Genomic DNA, 26,220 nt, shown 5'->3' with positions numbered 1-26,220 from the left:
AAATATACTTTGGGGGAGTCATCTGATAAGGCAAAAAGATATTAATCTTTTATATTTTCATAAAAATATTATCCACATTGCCATTATTAAACCAATTTTATAGGACTACATTTCAGGGGCTTAAAAGCAAAGGAATTTTCTCATATAAAAGCATACAAAAAGTCAGAGGTTTTCCTCTAGATTCTTAAATTTTAATTTAAATATTGTAACAAACTTTTGGCTAAGAAATAACTTGTAACATTAAACAATTATTTCCCAAGTTAATTACTGACAAGCTTAAACAAGTTAGTGAGGAAGAAAATGCATTCTCTAAAAGTCAGTTTCAACTTTGCAGAAATACATCCAGAATAGCACGTTGAACCAACTCACCACGGATTCTGTTCTTCCAACAACAGAAAACCACATTTTGTTCTCTAGGTCTGATTCTTGATTGCAAGGAATAAGTCTCCTGCTATATTCTCTCAGATTCAACAGCAACCAACAGAACAGTCTGCTAGATTTTCCAAGATATCCATCATCTCAGTTCAGAGCTAGATAACTATGACACTATATGGCGTTTATCAACACTAGCTAGAACCAATACAATATTCAGATTATTACGTAATCTGTCAGACTGCTCTGACTTTCATTTACTTTAAACTTTATTAAATCTTTACAACAGGGCTTCTGGTAGGAACGAATGAAGAAACGGACACACGCACAAATCTAAGAGGAAGAAATGTGCTGGGCCACAGATGTATGAGAAGTAGCAAAGTGATATTTTTAAAAAGCAAACTGCATACACATGCTGTTTCCAAATCATCTGGATTTCATAAAACATAACCACAATGTAGATGGGAGTCAGGCAACTTTAACATCAAAACATCTTCTAGGGTTAAAGCAACCAAATATTGCACAAACTTGTGGCCACTCCCCACTACCCCCGAAACAAACAAATCCTGACTCTGGGCCAAAAACTCCCGACAATACAAACAATCCAATTATGTCAGTAGTGAGACAACTTAGCTACAGAAGGCTTCACTAAGGAAAATTTTGCAACACTAAAGCAAAAATGAAATGGCAAAATATATTAATAAAATAGCATTTTCTTTTAAATAAAAATAAAAGGACTCAGAATTTTAAAGTTGAGCATTGTTTCCCCTATAATTTATCATATGCCATCCATTAGAAAGCTCTATAAGTTCAAAAACAGAATTTATACAATTATAAAAATAATTTTATAAATATGTTGTGACAGTGATATATGGGGAAATAAAGAGGTCAAAACAAAAAATATAAATAAAAATGGCATTTCCAAAAGGCAACATAACATAGTAGACAAAGAACTGGCCTAAAAAGAACTAATTTCAAGCATCATCTCTGATAGAGATAGACTGTATGACTGGTCAAATTAACTTCCTCCTGTGACCCCAGGAACTTCTCTTTGGGTCTATATATTTATATGTTCTGCTATATGTAGTAGAGGTACTACTACTGCACCAGTAAGTAGTGTGCAGGTGCCTCAACTCCTACCAAAAAAAGAAAACCAGCAAACAAACAACAAAAAAACCCCACAAATTTCTTAGTACCTTGTTTTTACATATTTTTGTTTTAACACCCATAACACTTAATTGAGCAATAGTACAAAATTTGAAGAAAAAGGAAGGCAAAAGCATTAGTAACTTAGACTGATGTTGAAATAAATATCCAAACCTAAATTGCCTTTCCAATTCCAATTACATAAGTAATAATACATGTATGGCTGATAACTCTAACTGAGCACTGAGTCCTACAGAGGCAGGGATATGGTATACTGGAAAAATTGCTAGAATTGTAGTTTGGAATTCTGTGTTCGTATCTTAACTCCAATTCTTATAACTAAATGATACTAAAATTTCATTTCAATTCCGTAGTGGTATATTCCAAAGTATTAACTATGCATCCTAAACTTTATTATGACTGGTACTTTGTATCAAAACCAAGATCATCAAATGTCTTAAAAATAAGGTTCATGATACCAACTTGCCACCATTCATATAAGGAGACTTCTAAAACTCCCAAAGCACCAATGTATTTTTGTTGCTGTTGACTTTGGCCTTGATTCATTCAAGGTAGTTCTAGAAAAGGTTTAGCCTATTTCTCACCTAAGGACATTCATGGCAATTATGCTTGTTCCAAAGTCACCCTAGTTTATTAACATCATTTGAAATTGGGCCATAAGTAGTCTTAAGATACTAAACATACCATTTCCAGATAACCTGAAGTAAAATTAAATAAGTCATTTAGTTCATACAACTCTGATCCTAAAAGCCATGTCAGAAACACTGGCTCAGTTACTACTTCCTTCACCTTATCCTATATACTACTTCTAGATAATAGTCCCAAATAGTAATTTCGTTACCCTCTTAAAAACAGCAATAACAACCCCTCACAATTGCCTAGAAAATAAAGTCTAAACCAGTGTTGTCCATCTGAAAACTTATAGAAGGGAAGGAAGAATCCACATGTATATCAACATCATCAACTTGTGATAACTCTCAATAAAATATGCATAAAAACAAACATATCTTTTATAACTCAAAAATGTATATTAAAATATACGTAGGGTGGCTCAGTAGATTGAAAGTCAGATCTAGAGATGGGAGATCTTAGGTTCAAATCCAGCCTCAGATGCTTCCTAGCTGTGTGATCCTGGGCAAGTTACTTAACCCCCATTGCCTAGGCCTTACTGCTCTTTTGCCTTAGGACCAATAGATAGTATTGCTTCTAAGGCAGAAGACAAGGGTTGCAAAATACATACATAGATACATACATACATACATATATACATATACATATGTATATATGTATATACATGTGTATATGTATATATGTATGTATCTATGTATGTATATGTATATATATGCATACACACACGTAAAATTGTTGTGTTTTATAAGCAAAAAATTCATTAAAATGCACTAAATCTAAAATAATTTTTGTTATATACTCTCCCATTTAGTTGATACTAATATTACAGCTATTTATCTTATAGAAGCAAAGCAAATTTTTAATTAAAAGAGGGTCCTCTAAAGGCAGCTAAGGTGGTACAGCGAATTTGGAGGCAGGCCCAGAGATGGAGGTGCCTGAGTTTAAATCTGGCCTCAGACACTTCCTAGTTGTGGGACCATGGGCAAGTCACTTAATCCTCACTGCCTAACCCATGCCTCTCTTTTGCCCTGGAATCAATACAAAGTACTGATTCTAAGAAGGAAAGTAAGAGTTTTTAAAAAAAAAGATACCACTAGCTATTCTCATTGAAGGCTTTCTAAAATGTGGCCTCATCTAACCTGTCCTAACATAAACCTCACATCCATTCCAGTGGTCTCCTAGATGTCTCCAGAGCATGTTTTTTACTCATGCTCTACTCTATCTTCATTCAATAAACCTACTTCTCAAATTACTCTCATCCAATTACTTCTACTTTCAGGCCCTGATCATGTTCCACATTTTCCATGATGCCTCCACCACAATTATTCTAGTATGTATGGTTTTCTGAATTCCTAGAGTATTATACAGACTATCATTCTCTGTGGTACTTAATCATATACTTCCTTTTCAGTCACTTAAGACTTTTACATTTAATTTCCCTAATGATGAGGATTATGAACTCTTGGGAGGTAAAGTTCATGTCCTGCATTCTTTTGTATTCCCTTCATTATACTATAACATACACGTACATATAGTGGAAATTAATCAGCATTCAAGAATAAAGGCAATAGGACAGGTCAACTATCTAGTATCTAGTAAGTGTTATTTTTCATCCTACTACTCCTAAAATCTGTAAACATCATGAATTTGCTGTGGTTTAGGTGTATATTTCATATCTGCAGGACTTCTATGGAGTGTTTTGACTAAATTTTTTAAAATGAAAATTAGTTTTGTGATCAACACTGTAATACATATTATAATGTCATTATGTCACAACTTACTGTTTGTTACACAATGTATTTTGAAAAATTGGCAATTTAAATCATAATGTTTAAGTAGAAATTATAAATCAATGGAAATAATCAGGTTGAAATATTATTACTAGAACCTTATGGCTCATGTAGCTTTCATTTTATTGTTTGGTATTTTTTTTAAATATGCTCGTCATTTGTTGATATAGTGCTCAATCCCAATAAACATTCCCATGAAAGAAAAGGATAAGAAAGTGACTGCACCTATAATAACTACTTAGTTAAATTCTCCAATAAACTCCAACCTTACCTGATGAGAAGAGAGCTTTTTCTCAAATATCTTTTGAAACCAGTATTTGTCACTGAGTTTAACTGCATTTCAGGATTATGTTCAATTATAGTCCTTATGTGACATTATCAGTGTTCTGCTTTCTTCTCTGTATCCAAAATGTCCATTAAACCTTATCATAATTCTTTATCTTCAATATTCCACTTATATACTTGTCTGTTAGGTATTCTCCAAAATAGTCATTTGTTTTAGTTTCTAGATTTTTACTACTTTGTGCTGATAAGAATATCTTGATAAATATAAGACCTTTTTCTCTTTGACCTTCCTGAGGTACGTGCCCAAGAGTGGTGTCAGTTAGAAGCAGAATTGTTATAGAGGAGGTAGAGGAGGACTAATAGTACTACTAGTAGTAGTAACAACAGCAACAGTAGCAATAGTAGCAGCAACTAATAGCAGCAGCAGTAGCGAACAATACCCATCATTTATTTAGGGTTCTGTTTGCCAAGTGTATTTGATCTCAATAAAAACCCTAGGAGGGAGCTATAATTATGACCTCAGTTATACAGATGAGTAAAAATTAAGCATGGAAGGACACTAGCATTAGAAACAATCAAATCTCAGTTCAAGTCCCATCTCTGTCAGAAAACCATCCACATAATTGACCATATCAATGACCAAATTAACAGAAACCACATGATTATCTCAATAGATGCAGAAAAAGACAAAATACAACATCCTTTCCTACTAAAAACACAAGAAAATTTAGGAATAGAAGGGCCTTTCCTCAAAATAATTAACAGTATTTACTTAAAACCATCAGAAAGTACCATCTGCAATGGGAAAAAGTGAGGAGCCTTCCCAATAAATCAGGAGTGAAGTAAGAAAGTGCATTATCACCACTATTATTTAATATTGTACTAGAAATACTAGTTTTAGCAATTAGAGAAGAAAAAGTAATTAAAGGGATTGAAGTGAAGTGAAGAAACTAAACTATCACTCCTTGCAGATGACATGATGCTATACTTAGAAAACCAAAGAAAATCAACTAAAAAGCTAGTGGAAATGAGTAATTTTAGCAAAATTGCAAGATTCAAAACAAACCCACATAAATCATCAGCCTTTCTATTTATTTCCAATAAAAATCAGCAGCAAGAGTAAGAAAAAGAAACTCCATTTAAAATCACTCTAGATAATATAAAATATTTGGGAATCTATATGCCAAGACAAACTCAGGAATTATATGAACACAACTCCAAAACACTTTTCACACAAATAAAACTAGATCTAAACAATTGGAAAAACATTAATTGTTCATGGGTAGGACAAGCTAATATAATAAAAATTACAATCCTACCTAAACTCCTTTACTTATTCAGTGTCATACCTATCAAACTACCAAAATAATTTTTTAAGAGAATTAGAAAAAATTAAAACAAAGTTCATTTGAAAGAACAAAAGATCAAGAATATCATGGGAACGAATGAAAAAAGTTTGAAGGATGGAGACCTAGCAGTACCAGATCTTAAAATGTACTATAAAGCAGTGATCCTCAGAACAATATAGTACTGGCTTAAGAGATTGAAGGGTGGGATCGATGGAATGGACTAGGGGTAAATGACCTCAGCAAGATAATGTTCAATAAACCCACAGGCCCCAGCTTTTGGGACAAGAATTCACTATGACAAAAACTGCTGGGAAAACTGGAAAACATTATGGGAGATATTAGGTTTAGATCAACATCTCACACCCTGTATCAAGATAAATTCAGAAAGGGCAAATGACTTAAATATAAAGGGGGAAATTATAAGTAAATTAGGGGAACACATACACCTGTCAGATACATGGGAAAGGAAAAGAATTTAAGACCAAGTAGGAGATAGAGAACATTACAAAATGTAAAATGACTAATTCTGATTACATTAAATTAAAAAGGTTTTGTACAAACAAAACCAATGCAACCAAAATCAGAAGGAAAGCAACAAATTGGGGAAAAAAATTTGTAACAAATCCTATCTTTGTCACATACTAATTGTATGACTTTGCAAGGCAGTTGGTCTCTCAATGGCTCCAGACAACTCTCTAAAATAGAAGTTGAAGAACAGTTACTGATATCCAGCGATAAAGAAAGTTTCCTCAACTGGAGTTTACTCTAGATCCAGATAATTTTCCCCAAACAAACACTTTCACATAATTGCCCTGGTAATTATTTTTTTCAGATAACATTAACATAACGAACAACTTAATTTTTAAAAAAGGAAAAGAAATAGGTTGAGAGGGCTGTTTTCCTGTCTTTCACATCATATTATAGAATCATTCCCTATCACCATGACCATAATACCAGGAATTATAGGCTGTCTGAATCAAGTATCATGGATAATGGAATGGCAAGGAATTCATTCAGAATCTGGATGTAAGTTTTATTACTTGGTTGAATCAGGAGTTGTTCCCAAAGGTCACTGTCCATCTTTGTAACCTTTGTAAATGAGTATAAAACAGTTCATTCTGTGCCAGCTTAATGCCAAAGAATTATCTAAACACCTAACTTGCCTACTATGAAAATAAATGTCATAGAATTTTAAAGTTCAAAAGAAATATAAACACACTACTTAGTAACCTCATGTGCCTTCAGGCATGACTCACCAAATCATCACTGATAATTGGTGTAATTCTAAAATATACTTTTTTCAATAGGTAATTGGTGGTAATTTTTTTTTAATTAAAGGTGTCAGAACAAAAGTTTTTCTACATCATTAACTAAATCAGTTGCCACTGAGAATGATCCAACATCTAATTTGGCACAGTGAATATAATAATGTAGTTGGGGATTTAAATTACCATATAGTATTTCATAAACTGAAACATATTTAATCGACTAGAGGTGAAATATTGTACTCATTGTAAAAGTCTTACAAAACAAAATTTGTAAATTACAACTGATAATCCATTTATTTCCATCAATAGACAGCTCTGTAAATTTGTAACAGAATATGGTAGATTTAGTGTAAGGGAATTTGACTTGTACACTATTTTCATTCTAAAATATGTGGTGAGTAAAGAAAGATATGATCTAAATATTTTGCTAAATATATAATGCTTGGGCAATACAGCAAAAATTCTTGTCATTGCTAAACAAAACTTGAAAGCTGTTATTATATATCCTAGTAATATAGCTTGGCAAGCATCCACAAAATGATTATACTGTTGAAAAGAATAGAAACATCCTATTAAAATAAATTAATTTGCTATGGCATTAAGTAAGCATCATTCTACTGGTCCATTCTAAAATGCCTCCAAATTTGTACTTTAGATTCACAGTTAAAATTTAATTTTATTAGGGTTCACATAGTACAAAAAACTGTGTAACAAAAAACTGTGTAACAAACATTATTTCCTCTTTTGTTAGTTCAAATCAACACAATTTTAGTCTATTTTGCCTAAAACAACTCTTACATTATGGTTGTTAGCCAAATGAATTGCGGAAGAGTCCTATGATCTGGGAATTCTACAAAGCCATTTCCTTGGGTTCAATCTCTGCCCTATACAAATAATCAGGTGCTGAATGTGTACTTCCCAGTCAAAAGCAGGTGAAAGGGCCTAATCATCACCAAAGCCATGTTTACTATGTAAAATCAAGTGCTGACTATGCTTTTAAACTGCTTTCATTATCTGATCAATTTCACTGGGTTACTCACCTTGACTAAATTTTATCACAAGGATGATTAAATTTTGTTGGAGTACACTAGATTCACTCAGGTAATGCCAACCCTTCCCCAGCACCAAAAAAACAACAACAAAAAAAATTAACACGTATTTTCCCAACCGATAATAAAATCCTCACACTACACATTCAACTTTGATACATTAGTAAATAGAAAGTTTCAAGAATGGACTAACAGTAATTAATAATTGTTTTCCTACCTTTGCAGCAACAATGCTAAGACCCATTCCATTTTGCTTCTTGAGAGTCACAGTGATTATTTCAGGTTCTTTTCTTAGAGGCTGAGACTAAAGGACAATAAATGAATTAGTGTACTACTCATCATATGATAATATTTCAAAAGTAAAACAGCTAAGCTGCCAGAAATACAAAGTCATATTCTGAGATAAATGGAAGAAAAATAGTTTGAGAGGAATAATAAGAAGCATAAATGACCACAGACAACTAACATTTTAACTGAATTAGGGAAAATGTACATAATTATAAGGTGTTTGCAAACCATAACAGGGAGGAATTTAGCTAAACATAAAATACAATTTCTTCTTTGATATCTTCCTTTCTAACTTATACTTCCAAATTTCTAAGAACTTACTTCTTAAACACACACTGTTTATCTTTGAATACCAAAAAATGTATTATATTTGGATTGAACAATTATGATCTGAAAAGTACAAGATGATGGCATGGTTAGATAACAATCCATTTGAAAAAAGATCTGAAGTTATAATAAACTACAAGTTTAGTCTGGGTCAAAAGTGTGATAAGGAAGGCAAAAATGCAAAACCACAACATTAAGAAGTTTAGCTTCCAGGAATAGATGATAGGCCCATTGTTCTCTGCCTCAGTTTCAATCATATCTATAGTGCTGACAGTATTGATCAGACTGTATACAGGATGCCAAACAGAATAGTGGAGAGGTTGAATTTATGTCAAATGATGATCAGTTGATGTAAAAGGAAAAAAGCAACTCTGCACTTGACAGTTGCCTTCAAGTATGTAAAAGGCTTTTACACAGAGGAGAAATAAGGCTTATTTTGTTTGATCCCATAGAAAAAAAAAAAAAAAACAAGGGGGGCAAGCTGGGTAGCTCAGTGGATTGAGAGCCAGGCTTAGAGACAGGAGGTCCTACATTCAGTCAGATCTGACCTCAGACACTTCCTAGCTGTGTAACACTGGGCGAGTCACTTAACCTCCCATTGCCTAGCCTTTACTGCTTTTCTGCCTTGGAACCAATACACAATATTGATTCTAAGAGGGAAGGGAAAGGTTTTAAAAAAAAAGAAAGAAAGAAACAACTAAGAGCAATGGGTGGAGGTTGCAAAAAGGCAAATTTAGGATAACTATAAACAAAAACTTCCTATCTTTAAAATCATCCAGAAGTGTAATGGACAGCCTGGAAGATTAACGTCATGCAACAGTATCTGTGAATTCAAGCAATTTAAGCACATTTTGGAATTAAAAAGGGAATGTAATATGAAACATAGTAATAAATATAAATGAAGGGAAATATATACCCCAAAATGTACTTTAAATTTTTTTTTTCATTAAAAGAGATATTCAAGGTTGATTTAAAAAAAAACACAACTGATCTCTACTGAAAGTGTGTTAACTTTAGGCAAAGGAACGGTTTATATATATATATATATTTCTTCTGTAGGAATATTTAGTCTTTTCTTGAATCCTCTATATACACTATCAAAAATACTTGCCAGTTCAGTGTTCTCCCGCATAAAGTGGCTTTCATAATCTGCTCCTTCAAAGTATATTGTCCAAGTACCTGGTGAACGTGCATGAGGCATTAACCTACAGAATCCTAAAAGGGAAACAGACAAAAAATAATGAAAATTATCCCATATGTGAAGAGACATAAGCCTTGCTGAGAATCAAGTAGTCAAATGCATGCTACTATTATATAACACGATTTCTTATATCTTCCTATACTGAACAAATTATTAGTCATATTCAAAATCAGATGCTACATTAGATTCCCTATATTTATTACTTAATAAATGAAACAAACTTTACAAATTATGAAGCTTCAATCCATAGCTCCTTATTTTTTGTGGGGGAAACGAGAACAATTCTGATTCTTCCTAAGTAGCTGAGCATCCACAAGACATTATTCTTTAGGCACTGGACCTTCCTGACATACAAAAATGGTAATTTTCTTTAAAAATGTGGCTTTTTAAAAAATCATAAAGTAAATCATGTCCAAGAAACAAGTGATAATTAATAAGTTAAAGAAAAATATCAAAAGAAATAATCCCTTTAAAATGAAGGAGATGGGGCAGGTGGGTGGCTCAGTGGATTGAGAGCCAGGTCTAGAGTTGAAAGGTCCTAGGTTCAAATCTGATCTCAGACACTTCTTAGGTGTGTGACCCTAGGCAAGCCACTTAACTCCCATTGCTTAGCCCTTAGCCAATTGGCTCCAAGACAGAAGGTAAGGGTTTCAAAAAATAAATGAATGAATGAAGAAATAAAATAAATGAAATGAAATAGGCTGAAGTCTTGCTTAAGCAAAATCTCCTCATTACATTTTCATAGAATTACAACTCAGAGAGTCATTAGAAATTATTTAATGTAACAGTATTTGTCCCTCCCTGAAATAAAATTGTTTACATACTTTAATAAAGAAAAGTCATCATACTGAAAATACTATTTCTGTGGTGTTTAATAAACTGTAACATTACAGTGACAAGACTTAGTCAAAATCATGCAAATTATACTTGTATTTTACTGTTTGAGGACTACAAATGTTTGATGAGCCTATGCCTTTCTTCTCTCATATCACAAAATTCAGTAGAACTGAAAGAAGAATGTAAATTGAGACAGCATTTTATCTCTCTAATTAGTTTATAAAGAACTGACTGGGTGTTAAGAAATATAAACAATTTCACCAAAAATATAGCAAATCCTTTTTGAGCCTTTTTAAGCCTTTATACAATGAACTACCTGTTTCTTAATGTTCAGCACATGTTATAGTCAAAACAAGTTCATTATGTCGTAAGACATTCAAGAGAGTCAATGAAAAATAATGAATAAATTCATTATAGCCAATATTTCTGTATTTTTCATTGACTATACTTACTCATTGATTACACTTACACTTATGAGACTACTTAAATTTTCAAAATGGTACATGTATCAAATTTGATACTTGTTTAAATTGTGAAAACAAGTAATTTTCTCCACAGAAAACATGATGGATTATTTACAAATAGTTTTATTTTCTTGTGGTTCTAAACATAATACCCAGCTCTAGATGAAAATTATGCCAAAATATTTATAGCTTCTCTATTTGTGGTGGCAAAGAACTGGAAACTAAAGTAATGTCCCTCAATTGTGGAATAGCTGAACAATTTGTGGTATATGATGGTTTGTGCTATAAGGAATGAACGGGATAATTTCAGAGAGAACTAGAAAGATCTATATGAACTGATACAGAGTAAAATAAAACCAGGAGAACATTATACATAGTAACTGAAATACTGTGGGGCAATCAAATGTGATAGACATTGCTACTAAAAGCAACAGTGTGATCCAGGACTATTTGGAGGGAATGATGAAAAGAATGCATTATACCTCCAGAGAAAAGACCATTGAAGTAGAAATGCAGGTGAAAACATGATTTATCAATTGTTTATCTGTTATATGTTTTGAGGTTTTGGCTTTATGGAATTGTTCACTTATAAGAATGAAGAGTATGGAAATTAAAAAAAGGAAAAGACAAAAAGGGAAAAAATTATATTCTGCAAAAGTGTTAGAAATAGTTTAGTACTTCATTCTCGCTGAGATGAAATGAACTGCACTGATAAGATTTGAGGAAATTTTTAAAAAAAATAAACACTTGATAAATTAAGTTTATTATTTTTTAAATAATTTTGAAGGAAATATTACCCTTAAGTAAAAGATACAAAAATTCAAAATTCCTTTAAAAAATTCATTGTCCATTCTATTAATACAATTCAGTTTTTTTAATGACATCATTGTTTCTCTTCTTTATATCAATATCAGACTGCCTCTATTTTTCATAGGAATATGAAAATCCAATTTGCAAAATTGTTAACAGTCAAAGGGCAATCCTTTATTTAGGAACATGAAGTTACTGGTGCATATATAGTTTAAGGCTTTTTTTCAAAGTGGGTATTATCTATGCAAACCTATAAATCATATAATTATATTTCCTATCTCTAGTTGATTGTATTCAATCAAGTACAAGGTGGCAGAACAGAACCCAGATTAAGTCTATGACTATGGAATATAACATATAATTTTGTTATACAGAAAATTAATGTTTGATTTTGGCCTTCTTTGCAATATTACACAATTTCACAAACATTTATGCAAGGAACATTTTGCTAGGGCCTAGAGATAGTTAAAGATACAAATCAATAAACATTTTAATAAGTACCAGAACGACATGGAAAAGATTCAATGATGAAATATAACTCTTTTACCATCAAGTAGTCTATTAGTTTAGTCAAAAAGATTAGATGTACACAAAAAGGTATCAATACATATTACACTACCATACATTTTTTAAAATGTTTATATTGTAAGGATTATCACGTGGCCTTTAGTCTCCCACTGGCTAGAAAAAATGATTAATAAGCACTGAATGTGAGCGAAGCAAGGAATTCTAAATTCATGCCAATGTTTTAGACCAATGGTTAAATTTCAGGGTATCAGAACCTGAACTGGAAAAAAAAATGGTACAATTTTAATTTTCACTAACCTCTAATTGAAATTTAGCCTTTATTTCAATTTAAAAAATATTATTTTGAGAAGAAGTTTTAGCATGAGGTTACTAAACAGTTAAGAAATCCCTGGTTTTAGAAAGTCAAAGGAAAAACCCAGATGGATTCTTACTACTGTATTTTAGAAGAACAACCATTAGCTACGTAAAATATGATATCCCCATTCAGTCTATGAAGTCTACCATTAAAAAAAAACAAACATTATTTAATGTCTGAAAATACACAAAAAAGTCAGAACTGGCTAATGTTTGATCAACTAATTTTAAACATAATTATCAAGGATAGTTAAGACCAAAGCACTAGGAAGTTACCAACCAAGGTATCTTTAGTGCTCATTGAGAATTAGAGGTGCAAGCTCTGAAATATAACACAATTGTCACTATTTAATAATATAAGAAAGACTATTCTTAACATGAATATAAACACAGAAAACAAAACTTATAATACAAAATAAACAAGTTAGGTAAAGATAAGAACCAAAATATGAGAAAAGAAAGGCAAAGCAAGAAATACTTGTCATTTTAAACCAATACATCTCCAAGTTCACAACAAAAGGAAACAGAACAAATATATTTGAATATAAACAATTGTGGCTATAGAATCACAGATCTAGATCTGGAAAGGGGTTCATTGGCCAACAAGTCTAACTCCTACAATTTATAGATGGGAACAAAGAGGATAAGATGAGGTTAGCTGATTTGCCAAATGTTTGTAAGTTATTAAAAATCAAAACTGAGATTAGAATCCAGGGTTTCTGACTTCAGAGTCAGTATGCTTTCCAATTTTCAACCAATATCAAAATTCTTTTGCTCACCTCAATATTAGCTAACATTTGGACTTAAACATGAACAACATTGAGTATTCATTCACCTCTCTGACACAGTGGATCCAAAAATTCCTGTAACCCATTTGGAACGTTTCGGACAACATCACAAGAATATCCATCTTCTGGCAGAAGAAAGGGTAGTTGAAGATCAGGATCTTCTCGTAATTGTACTTCTCTCCCATCACTACGTGCTAATTCATCAGCTGTATTTTCAGCAACAGCTACTACATTTTCTATGAGATCCTAAGTGGGAAATTAAAAAACATATTGGAAGAGACAATAAATAACAGTATAGTTTAAAATGTAAAATTATTGAAATGGAACTAGAAATTGTAGGAAGGTAAAATTTTTATTAAGATAATATAATGCATAGGCAGGAGAGAAATGTTATTAAATTACATTAAATTACTTCAGATTGCTGTTGTTCTGTCATAACTGACTTATTGTAACTCCATGTCCCATAGCTATCTTGGACTTTTCTTGATAAGTATTCTGGAGTAGTTTGCCATTTTCCTTCTGTAGTGGATCCAATGTATCCTTTTGTTAGGCAATGAGAGATTAAGCAACTTGCCAAGGAATATACAGCTAAGAAGTATCTGAACCTGGGTTTGAATTCAGGTCCTTCCTAACTGGTGATTAGATTCATCAATATACTATTATTACATTGAATATTATTACAGTAAATTCTTTGAAAATAAATTTTACAATATCCAAAGATTTGCTACTGAAGATAAAAAAGGCAGAAAAATTTTAGATTTATTAACCTGGGAACAAACCTCATGCAAAAAAAGATCTAGGTATTATAATTATAAAAGATTATTTTTAATTTTGGAAACCAAACACTTTTTTGTCCTTTTCCAAAGAAACTTTTCCCAACACTTTGGTTTCAATTATGGAGGCTGAAGCACACACACATGTACATACAGAGCTACTTCATATTTTCATATAAAAACATGCATTCTAAGTCATACTGAACACAAATTCCAAGTCTAGGAAAAACTCAAAGATTGAAATTCTGACATGTAACTCCAAAGGATCTAAGATATGAAATGTTCTTTACATTACTTTTTATAATCAAATTAAGCATTTTATAATATTTTCATTTATTCTTATAAAAGCAAATTCACTTTCCAAAAAATATTTAGTGCTGTGAAAGAAATGTACCCAAGATGAACTTACTGATGGGATAAAAGGTTCATCTGGTGCACAGTGATAATTTTGTAATAAGGCCTGAAGTTGTAGCGAATTCAGTTTAAAACAGGTACTGTTAATATTTGGAATATCCTCACGTGAATATTTGTCCATGGTAAGAAGTGTGGTTGCCTGAAAAGCAAGAGTTTTTGAGATTTAGAATATAAATTATGATCTTATAAATTAATATGTAGTAAATAAGTTTAATAGAGTAAAAGAAATATAGTAAAAGATGTAAAATGATCATTCATAAAGAACTGGCCTCAAAATCAGGACAACTCTGTAGGATTATGCATAATCAATGCCCATCTGCAATTGGCAGTGGAAGTGTCCTTACCAAGAGTTCCATACAGCAATGAAATCATAGGTTTTTATCATATACCCTCAACCCTCAATTTAAAAAAAATCCTAGATTAAAATTTGAACTAATAGCAAGGTATATTCTAAATAATATTTTTAAGATTTTAAAAAAAGATTTATATCCTCTAGTCTAAAAAGTATTATGAGAGATATTTAGGAGTCCACTTAAATGAACTTCAATTAATATGGGTTATGAAGTAGTGGCTCTAAAGTATTTAAAAACACTTTTTTCTTAAGTCACTAAAATACTTCCCATGTAATAATCTGCCTTTTATTAAATCTTTGCCTCCTTTCTAGTGTAAAAGTTATCCTAGCCCCTAAAACACCAAAAAAATCCCCCATTAGAAGAATTGAAATAAAGTGTAACTCTCATGCTTTCTAGAACCATGAGTCAAGGAAATACTGCAAGAAATACTGACATATGGCCCAAACTGTCCACTTTAAGTTTTTTGCACATTCTCCCAATATACCTGGTTCACCTCTTAACATTACATTTAAAACAAAGGGTTGAGAAATATAAAAATATGTAATAGTTCATGTTTAATTATGACTATATAATAAGCTAATAATTTTATTTAAAAGAATCAATGAATCTGATATGCACACTGCCATTGAAAAGTCTTTATCTCAGAGTTCAAGAAACTCAATTTAAAATGCTCTGTCCTTTTAAAAAATAAATCTCTCGGGGCAGCTGGGTAGCTCAGTGGAGTGAGAGCCAGGCCTAGAGACAGGAGGTCCTAGGTTCAAATCCGGCCTCAGACACTTCCCAGCTGTGTGACCCTGGGCAAGTCACTTGACCCCCATTGCCTACCCTTACCAATCTTCCACCAAGGAACTAATACACAGAAGTTGAGGGTTTAAATAATTAAATGAATAATCAAATAAATAAATACATGAATGAATAAACAAACAAACAAATAAATGAATGAATGAATGAATGAATAAGCAAGCAAGCAAGCAAGCAAATAAATAAATAAATAAACAAACAAATAAACAAACAAATAAATAAAACCAAATAAATAAATCTCTCTAATGTTTAAATTGTTTCCTTGTTCAAGCCAAAAGTATGATTTACTTTGGTAACCTACAAAATATTCCAAGAGACTTTCCATTCTAAAGTAAAATCTTTCAATGTTGAAAATCTTAATGGATGTCACAAGATGCAATCACAAAGAATGCAGGAGCTTTTTATTATTACTTACCAATGCATAAATAAAAGAAAGGTTAATAAAAGAAAATGAAGGCAAATGAAAACAAAAGGTACAATTTAGGGTTTATTTCTTTTACCACACAATCCTGTTCAGTCTCCCTCTCCCTAAGAACTACAAAAAGATTCCAAATTATAACATTTACCTGTACGATTCTGCTAAGATGACAGTCAGCAGCAAGCTCAAGGCCTTGTTTCTCTGCCCATGTCTCAATATGGCCCAACTGCTGACGAATAATGGCTCCCCAGTAATGAGAACACAACCCTGAATCTGGGTCAGTAACAAGTTTGTTAAACAGCCACATGTTAATAAAATGGAAGAGCTGAGAGAAGAGTTGAATCGTCAAGGCAGCATTAACTCTACATCTTCGTAACAATGACATAGCTCCAGTGAGTGTGTGCAAAACATCATCTGTTCATAGATAGAAGACAAGGAGATATTATGAATAAATCCTTTGAGCCAAGAATTCAGAAATAATAAAGAAAATGTCAATCATAACACTGATTGATTCCACTACATGCCCCCACCCTCGCACACTGAGCCTAAGTTGTAATTTTTGTAATGAAGTAATACTTCAGTCACCAAAAAATCTTAAATAGAATCTATATTCTATTTCAAGAATTTATGAATGTTTTCCATGTGAGAACTCCCAGCATGGTGCAAACTGCAATAAGGCCATGAATTATAATTTTTTAAAAATCCAAAGCATCTTGGTTAAGAATGACTAAAGTTTGGGATCTCCTATGATAGTATCCAAGAACTCAAGATCACCGCCACAAATATGAGGTATTGAAGTAGGCAGTGGGGAGGAAAATGACTTGTAAGCACTTTTTAAATGTTCAAAAGATCTGAAAGCCTGACTACATGCAAAATGCAAATATCATCTACATTCAACATTTAATTCAAATCCCAGAAAATGCATGATATACATCTTACACTGTCTTGGGAGATTTACAAATATCTCATAGGCGTTAAAACAGTAAAAATCACGCAAATTTTTAAAGTGATAACAAAAAAAATTTAAAAACAAAATCAGTATTCTAACCTATTTTGGGACTTTGTAAACTATTTTCTTCAGGATCATCCAGAAAGGCTGACATGTAGTTATGAAGTTCTGATTGAAGACAATGAACCAAATATCTGAAAAATACAAATTTTTAGTATTGTGTATAATAATAATGATAACATAAACATAAATAACTGGAATTTAGTTATAAAACCAAAATCTGTTTGTCTCCCAGATTGCCATTATGGCAGATTATATTCTAGGCCATGGACCAGCAAATATTCTCACCTTACCCTTAAATCATTTTGTTCTTAGGTAAGAAAGACTGATCATGCAAAACATGTATGCCTCCTAATTCTAGATTCCTGAAACAACAGAAAGCTGCTCCTTTCAAAGTTAATAATTATCTCTTAATTCTGGAATCAGAGTATTTTTTTCAATTTACCTCTTCGTTGGATTTTCTATAGCAATGACACTATGTAGCACTTTTTTCTGCTTTATATTTAATTCTTTCTTCTCTCGGTTCAAATATTAATAGGGCTATGATGTAGAGGAGGAGTTACACTTGTTCTATTTGGCCTCAGGAGGCAGAAATATAATAATTTATTTAGAAATAAACAGTTTAAAGTCTCAAAGAAGACAAATTAGCCATGATGTGAGGAAAATTTTAACAACTGGAATTGCTAAAAAAAAAAAAAGCGTAATGGTTTGCTGAGTTTCTTCTCCTAGGAGGTCTTTGGACAAATACTGGATGACTATTGTGAAGTATCTAAAACTGGGCATTACTCCATGTAGAGAAGTTGGCCTAGATGGCTACTGATGTATCTTCCAACTCTCAAATTCTGTGATTTTATGATTTGTCATGACACTACTCTCTCCTAGTTCTTCTCTCTTGTTTAACCAGTCTCCTTTGTTTGATCACCTTCTATACCATACCCACTAACTTTGTGTGCACACCAAGGCTCTGTCCTAAGAATTCTTTTCTTCTCTCTTATGCCATTATTCTTGAGTCTTCATTTTCACTTCAAGAATATCTAATTGATCGCTGATGTCATTGTTACACCTGTTCCATTTCCACACACACATGCTCTCCTCTCCCTCTCCCCTCTCTGTCTCTGTCTCTCCCTCCCTCCCTCTCAGTGTCAATTAAAAAACCAGTCTTAGAGCAATAAGTCCAAAGTTGAAGCCACACCTCTGACACATTAGCTACAAGACTCTTTACGAGTCCTCTTGCATCTCAGTGCCCCCAATAAATCAATAAAGACTGTTAGTTGCCAAACAGTTACCAGTTTACAGTGGGGAAAGAGTTACTTCCTTACCCTTACCAGGAGTTCCCTATACTGATGAAATCATAACCTGGCATGAAAAAATAAGCATGTTTCCCCCAATATTTTGCTTTCCTTGACATTTGCCTTAAAGTATATGAGTATGGATGGATAAAATATAACCCTATTTGAAAAGAAACAAAAAAGAAAATCCTAAATGTGATACTACATTAAAGGCGCTTTGGGGGTATGAAAAAAAATTTTTTTTATCTTCTTACTTGAATGCCATTTGAACCAAGTGTGCTAAAATATCCTGGGCATCCAAAGTGATTCGGCTGAGATCTCGGTCCTGCTTAATAAAGTTGAGTAGTTCTGATGCATTTGCCATCCAGAAGGCAAGTGCCCCTGCAATATTCTTCTGTTTCTGTAGATAAAACAAACATAAGTAGAAAGAGACCAAAAGTTTTCCTATCCCACCAAAAGAAAAAAAGGAGGGAAAGGAGTAAGTGCTATTTTTAAAGCTTTTTAAGATAGACCAGTACCTTTCCCATTTCACCAATGAATCAGATACCAGATACTTGCACATAAATTTGAATTCATTTATAACAATGAAAAGTATGCAATTTCTTCAACATCCCAAAAATTGTGTCTAACACAATATTAATCTAGTTTGCTATTAACTATGGGATGATTATTCTGCACACTATAATGCCAGGTTTTTCAGTATGCACTATCTGGTGATCTGTCTGTGCTCACGCACGTGGTTGCTATTACCCACCACCACCCTGATACTTCCAGTTACTGGCTGTGACACCACGCAACTCAGTATCAAGTACTGATCTATCTCCCCATCTCCCGACCACATATGCCAGGCCAGGCAACCTTAGATGAGATCCAAAGAATAGGAACCAAAGATAAACAATAAAGGTAAGAAAAGGAACTTTGGTCATTTCATATTCACACTGAAGTGCATTAAGCAGAAATTATGGAATGCCGATAAAAGTTGCACAGTCAAAAAAGGATTTTAGTACTGCATGTTCCAGTTGCTGAATGAGTGTTATGAACTGTTCAGTCCAGCTGTTGTAGTATTGTATTTTGATATGGAAGCAGCATGAGAAACTCAGCTAAGCCAACACAGCTAGGATCAGTTCCCAGCAGTATATCCTACCTGATCAACCTGGTCTACCTCCTGGAGAAAAACAGACGAAGGGAAATCAAGCAGAACGAGAGAAAGAAACTAGTAAACAATCATGATAGTTAAAAAAAATTAAAACACTAATATGAAGGTGCAACATAAAGACAAAACACTTTATGCTGTTATTCCCAAATTACTATGTCATCTATGCTTTAAAGGCAGATGAGCAAGTACATGCTACAAATAGCTTATTTTAGACTCTTAGTACCATAACAATGAAGTGAATGGACAATCTGGAAAACATAATTAATGATGAATACACCATGAGGTAGGTCCTGCAATTAACATTCATTTAAGAATATAGTTTAAGTTTTCCACAAATCTATAATGAGTAAAGACAAGTATAATTAATCAACCTGTGCAAGTATATCTTAAGTCTAACATGAGTCAACTGTCCAACTCCATTATGAAGAAAATGAGAAATAAGAAAGATGATAGTGAACTATTTAAACAAAATGAAAAGGATAAATTTAGAAACATCTACAAATCTATAAATACTATATAGCAACAACTCTTTAAAATTTCCAAGTGGCTAAATTCCAAAGGGCAGACTAAAAATTTTTGAGCAAAATTTGCTAAGTGGAAAATTTTCAGTTGTTGCTTTACTAATTCCACTTATAGAATAGAAGCAAAAGATCCCAAAAGATTATTATCATAATGATTTTACTTTCTAATTCAAAATGTACAGCTAAGAGCTCATTCAAATATTCTGGAATCAGTAAAGCTTCTTGCTTAGAAGTGAACTTTTGAAGGAACTAGGAAAAAGCAATGGTTTAAAATTATAACTAAAAAAGAAAATCTCATTTGCATAATAAAAAACATTAGAAGAATGCTATGATAATCTAATAGAGTTGCTACTTTTAAATTTTTATTTCTAGGTTCTGGTAAAGAAATTATTAGTCAATAAATCTAGCATACATTTTAATAACTATCCCCTAATTTTAAAACTCAAACATGTTTAAAATAAGAAAAACAAAACAAATTGGTAATAATTTTATCAAAGTTTCCAGACAAATCTAATTCTCAGGGGGATAAAACAACATTCAGTGTCCATTCTCTAAACACTTTAGTTGATGTCCTCTAATTAAAATATTAATATTTGTGAAGCTTTATAAAAACAATCTAGGTATGGAATTCAAAACATCTGGATAAAAAACAATTGTGGAATTATCTATGCCACAATATTAACTTGTAATGTGATGTGTATGTGACAATCCTGGGATGAAAATGTTGAGAATGACAAGAATTTTTATGGCCAACTTTACAAAATAATTCTACACACTGTCAATTTATTTAATTATAAAATTTGAAATTTTAAACTGTGACCCCCTCCTATAAAAACCAAGTCACTATACAACTGAGTTACTATATAACTTAAAATATAAGGTTGTGTTAACAAATCTAAACTGTGAGCACATCAATGTTTAAATAACAAGTAATCTAACAACAGCTCCATTCTTTGCTTCTAGTGTTTCAAATGAAATAATCTGTGTGTAAATTATAGCTTAGGATAAAAAGGCATGGGAGTAGGTAGGAAGAAAAAGGAACTTAGGCAATTAGTCTCAACAACAATCTACTTTTAAAAGCATCTTGTATTTAGCAACACTGTGAGCTCGGTCTATACTTCCTAAATTTGTAAAACTTTCTTTAACTGTGGTGGATAGAATGGAAGAACAGGAAGAAAAAATTCTCATACTTTAAAAAAAGTATATAGTTAATTTCAAGAAAAAGAAGTTTACCATGTTGTACACAATAACATTTTTCTTCCAAAAATAATTTTAAAGATTCCCTCCAAAGGAAAAAGAAATGTCTACATACTACAGGTTGCCACTCACCTGAATAACACCTTCCATCATGCTCACCATCTTGTTAACTATTGCTATGACTTTGTGAGTACGCTCTGCAGGGCTGATTTCAGGTCTGTATTGGTTTGACAGTACATACCGACATGCCATATATAACACATATGTAGGTGATAATTTAAAATGTACTGTAGAGCTATTAGTATAATTTATAATAGCTGATAAAAATGAATCTTCAGCTGTGAAAAGATAAAGAAATGAGTATCAGAAGGAGAAAAAGTAGAACAATTAATAAACTTATACAAGAATTTAAAAATACTTACAACTTTCCCTGAATTCTATGCTTGCAGGCAGTATCAGTTCAGGACCAGGTGCATCCTGAGTTCTAAAGGAAGAAAACAGATACTCAACAAACCAATTCATATAATTAAAATCAATACCATTGTCAAATGAAGTAGATTTCTGCAGTGGTTTAACTTCTGAATTCCTATACATTTGGCCTAAGTTGAAAAAGACAGTGTACTAATTAATATCCTGCTTCTGTTTGTAACTTATGCAGAAAATGTTGTAATGCAGTCCAATGCTATCTTTGTACTTTTCTTCGTGGAAGTTTCATCCAAGTTGTACAGTCTCATAATGGCAAAAGGTCACAGAAGAGACCTGAAACATGCTTCTGCATTATTGATGAACACCTCTTATAAAGTACTGAGATGAAGAAGCTTGCACCTGCCATATCTGTGGCTCAAGTATCAATTACCACAGCCCATAATAAAAAACAATGGGGAAAAATGGATCAGGTTTTTAAACAAAATGTGAAATACATTTACATAAAATAAAAAATTTATAGGTGAAGACAACACACTGATAAGACTTTTCCCAATACTCCTGAAATACATTTTTGCTTAAACTATTGAATCTCTGTTGTTAGAGAAATAGGGATTTGTTAACCCTTTTAAAGTAAATTCTAATTATTTTCTATCCTGTATGGGTGATTTATGATTCTGCTAATGCAGAGAGGAATATAATCAGATGCCCTGGTTCTACCTCCCCAGAAGATACTGTTACATCTGGAACTTCCCTTGAATTAAAATGTATTTCAGGAAGCCTTCTTTTAAATGGTATCTCTTTCAATAACCCACTACATAACAAGAAATTATAAATAAAAACTAGGATGCCAAAGATCAAACACAAACACACACACACACACACACACACACACACACACACACACACACACACATTCTCTCTTAGAATAAATACTAAAATTGGTTCCACGGCAGAAAAGTGGTAAGGGGTGGGCAACTGGGGTTACATAATTTGCCCAGGTGATTCAGGTAGAAAGTGTCTGAGGTCAAATGTTGATACCAGTACCACAATTAATTTACCTCAAAAATGATTAATTAATAAATGCATATTACTTGCAAATACATATTTTCTTAAAACTTATGTTAAATTTGGTAGGACAGAAAGAATTGGCATACTTTGTGAAGGAAGTAAGGGTACTCAGCAATACTGTGAATGATTCCAAGTTTTAAACAAAAATCAAGGAAATTTCATTTCTTCTTTGATGAGGTTTTTAGAATTGTAATATGTTTGTTTCATTGTTTGAAAGGCATTTCAGTCATTAAAATAAATATTAATTATAATGAGTATAAATGTTACATAGAGAACAAAAACAAAACATTAACTATGGCAGTTACTTTCTTAAGGGTACAGGGGTATAACAGAGATAAACTCAGTTATTCTATAATATAAAAATGTAGTGATACAAATAGGAAGTTTAATTTTACTTTTGATGAGACTTAAAAGCCTGCTTTATATTAACATTAACCTAATGATGAGTTTCACATTTCTATGCAACAAGACTCTAGCTTAATATGTTCTCTCAATAATTCATCAACAGGAATGTTTCTACTAAGCATGTATATATCCAGTATTTTATCCAAATTACAGCATTAACAATCAAAGGAAAAAGATTTAAAGGTTGAAAGGGACTTTAAGGGTTACTTAGTTCAATACTCACATTTTACTGATAAATACTTATACCAGTATAATTATGAAATATTCCACATAATAATCAAACAAAATGAAGAAATAAATAACAAAGTACAGAGGACCTATAAGATTCCATGGGAACCTATTTTATTAATTTACTATTTACTTTCTGACACCAATGTACTAATCTTGCAATCTGCAGTGCCCTCTACTGGGAGATGAGAAACCGAATTTTATCTTCATCTTCAGGTACTGACTTAATGAATGACCTTGGGCAAGTCACTCATTTCATCTTGCTCTCTCTGCTTATACCAAAAAGGCATGATGAAACATGTGATTTGATGCCATAAAGAGAAGTATGATCACCCCATTATAAAGAGTAAAGAACCACAAACATATATGCTGTGTTTATATACATATCTTATCCACTCTAATAGATGTGTAAGCCTCTTTTAGGCAAGGGGCTAAACTCATTCTTTCTCATTATCTATTGCTTACTGATTAGGAGATCAGTGTATTGGCTAAATGAATACAAGCTAACCTTTTTCTGACTTAGAATCATCCAAAGCTCTTGAGTAGCAATGCTGCAGTTTATACTAATCAGTATTCAAAATCCACACCCTCTAATCTAACAGTTATGTTTAAGGTATTATCTTTCCAATTAAAAAAATATGTTTTCATGGTCACATTAAAGAAGCATTTTACCTTCTTAACCAAGTTTTCAGAAATGTTTTGGAAATTAAGAGGAAAAAAATAACAAAGGCTCAAGGCCTGTTCATAAAATAAGACATCTGCAGTACCAGATTAAAAAAAAAAAAAAGTCAACCTGCAATTCCATGTCTTTTTAGCTCATGCTAGAAGGCACATCTCACTGAAAATCTGAGTTAATCAGAAGCTATTATTAAAGGTTATTTTTTAAAAATTTGGAAGTTATTTAGTTTTATGTTTTCACATATTAAAGGGTTTGTTTTATAGTTTAAATGGATTCATTCTAAATATACATTTTTCTCTAGGGATAAACATTACAGTATTTTTATTTCATATATATAGGATCATTTTAATAAGATACCTATACCCCTTAAAAACAGCATGAACTTAAAATGTGAATTTTTAGATTCGTGTTTTATTAAACAGAGAAAGGAATTATTAAGCAAGGGAATTTCTTTGGCTTTAACAGAATGAAAAAAGAGTTCTCACAAACATACTATATGTAACATTTAATAAGAAAAAAGGTAAAGAAATTGCCTTAAACTAAAAATCTCCAGTCTTTCTAAGGGAATGTACTGGTTCTTTGTTTAGTAAATATAACAAGCTATTCATGACCTACCTGCTGTCCTGTCTTCTATAGTCTTGTTGCTGTTCTACTCTGATCATTGGTTTCACCATCCCTCGTTCTGCTGTGCTGGATGCTGATGATATCCTGTCGCTGTCCAGTCTGGTGGTACTCTAAGTCAAAAAAGAAAACAAGAGTGAGCTTAACAGACCACGCAGACCAACCAAGCTTTATGTTCATCATTAGGAGTAAAGAATTGATTCAAGGCTGCCAAAGGGGGAAGGACAAGGGAGGGAATGCAGAGGTAGGGAATGCAGACCAGAAAAATAATACAGCAATGCAGCAGGTGTTCTGACCACAGTGACAGGACATATCTAAGAGCACACTAGCCATTCAAAACATAATAAAACAACTTGCTGCAGCTCCTGACCAAATGCTACCAGGAATTTTAAAGCCCCAAGAGCTACTCTTTCTTACAAAGGATAAAAGCAGGGCTATTGATGATTTTCCCCCCAATGACTAGATGACTCTAGTCACCATCCTTTTCTGAAAGATATATATACACATTTGTTTAAAATCAAGGCATAATCCTGCCAGCTATGTGCAATTATGTAGGGTGTTCAGCTGTTTTCTTCAGAGGGCTTCAAAAATCCTGCTAACTAAGGCTCAGGGCACTAACCTGTATTTAGTACTATTTAGTACTAAAATTGGTTCTTCCCAGCCTTATTTTATGTCCTTAAATAAATACAGGGAAAATACAGTTTCTGTTAAAACTGTGTTCCTAATAAGCAGGATTTTACCAATCTAATTAAGTACATTTAAGTATCACCAAAAAACCCACAAGTTTCTAATGATGCAATTGAGAAGAACTAGTTAATATTAATAACTTTAATGTATTTAATTTATTTAATTAATAACTTTAATTTACTAATCACTTTAGTAGGGTATTATGTTTTAGAGCCAACAAATGAATAAATCCCTGAGACAAGCAGCATTATTTTAAAAAAGGAAACAAAAACAATAAAACATCCAATCCAAGTTTATTGTATGTCTTCTATTCAGTTAAATGACCTACATGTAAGTGTCAAAGCCTAAGTTCTAAATTTAAACTTAAACCAAATAAAAAGGCATCACCACACCACTTAAATAGGACATAAAATGTACTGGAAATGGCAGACCTTCCATATCTTAATGGTGCGGTCTCACATAACCAAGGTATTAGGGACTCACTCAGTTTCATTCTCCCCGTTCTGAAATCTCAACAGCGGTGGGATAGGATAGCACTTGAACGGGAAGGTAAGAGAGGATAAATATATGATGGAGGCTGGGATTCAGGAGTTATTTATGATATGGAGACATAACTGAGCTAACAAGATCTACTCAAACTTATGATAATAAAGTTTATTGTAACCCAT

The 26,220-nt window shown here is 32.5% G+C and overlaps 1 protein-coding gene across 6 annotated transcripts in view; it reads right to left on the bottom strand.

Annotated features, from left to right (window-relative positions):
• AFDN (afadin, adherens junction formation factor) overlaps window positions 1-26,220 on the bottom strand; it is a 189,074-nt gene that overhangs the window by 47,476 nt on the left and 115,378 nt on the right. For 4 of the 6 annotated variants that reach the window (XM_044671892.1, XM_044671895.1, XM_044671894.1 and 1 more), the window contains 10 exons: window positions 24,860-24,978; window positions 21,861-21,922; window positions 21,571-21,776; window positions 18,819-18,964; window positions 17,315-17,409; window positions 16,415-16,680; window positions 14,690-14,833; window positions 13,555-13,753; window positions 9,637-9,740; window positions 8,128-8,214 (listed from right to left, as the gene is read on the bottom strand). In XM_044671892.1, coding sequence (XP_044527827.1) covers window positions 8,128-8,214; window positions 9,637-9,740; window positions 13,555-13,753; window positions 14,690-14,833; window positions 16,415-16,680; window positions 17,315-17,409; window positions 18,819-18,964; window positions 21,571-21,776; window positions 21,861-21,922; window positions 24,860-24,978 — 1,428 coding nt within the window. Of the gene's footprint in view, window positions 1-8,127; window positions 8,215-9,636; window positions 9,741-13,554; window positions 13,754-14,689; window positions 14,834-16,414; window positions 16,681-17,314; window positions 17,410-18,818; window positions 18,965-19,708; window positions 19,730-21,570; window positions 21,777-21,860; window positions 21,923-24,859; window positions 24,979-26,220 lie in introns of all 6 variants that reach the window. The other 2 variants (XM_044671893.1, XM_044671896.1) reach the window with 1 other exon arrangement.

Source organism: Gracilinanus agilis, chromosome 4 (assembly GCF_016433145.1).
Source record: "Gracilinanus agilis isolate LMUSP501 chromosome 4, AgileGrace, whole genome shotgun sequence".
NCBI lineage: Eukaryota > Metazoa > Chordata > Mammalia > Didelphimorphia > Didelphidae > Gracilinanus > Gracilinanus agilis.
Note: the sequence above shows the minus strand (reverse complement) of the source record. Positions and strands in the feature narration are given on the sequence as shown.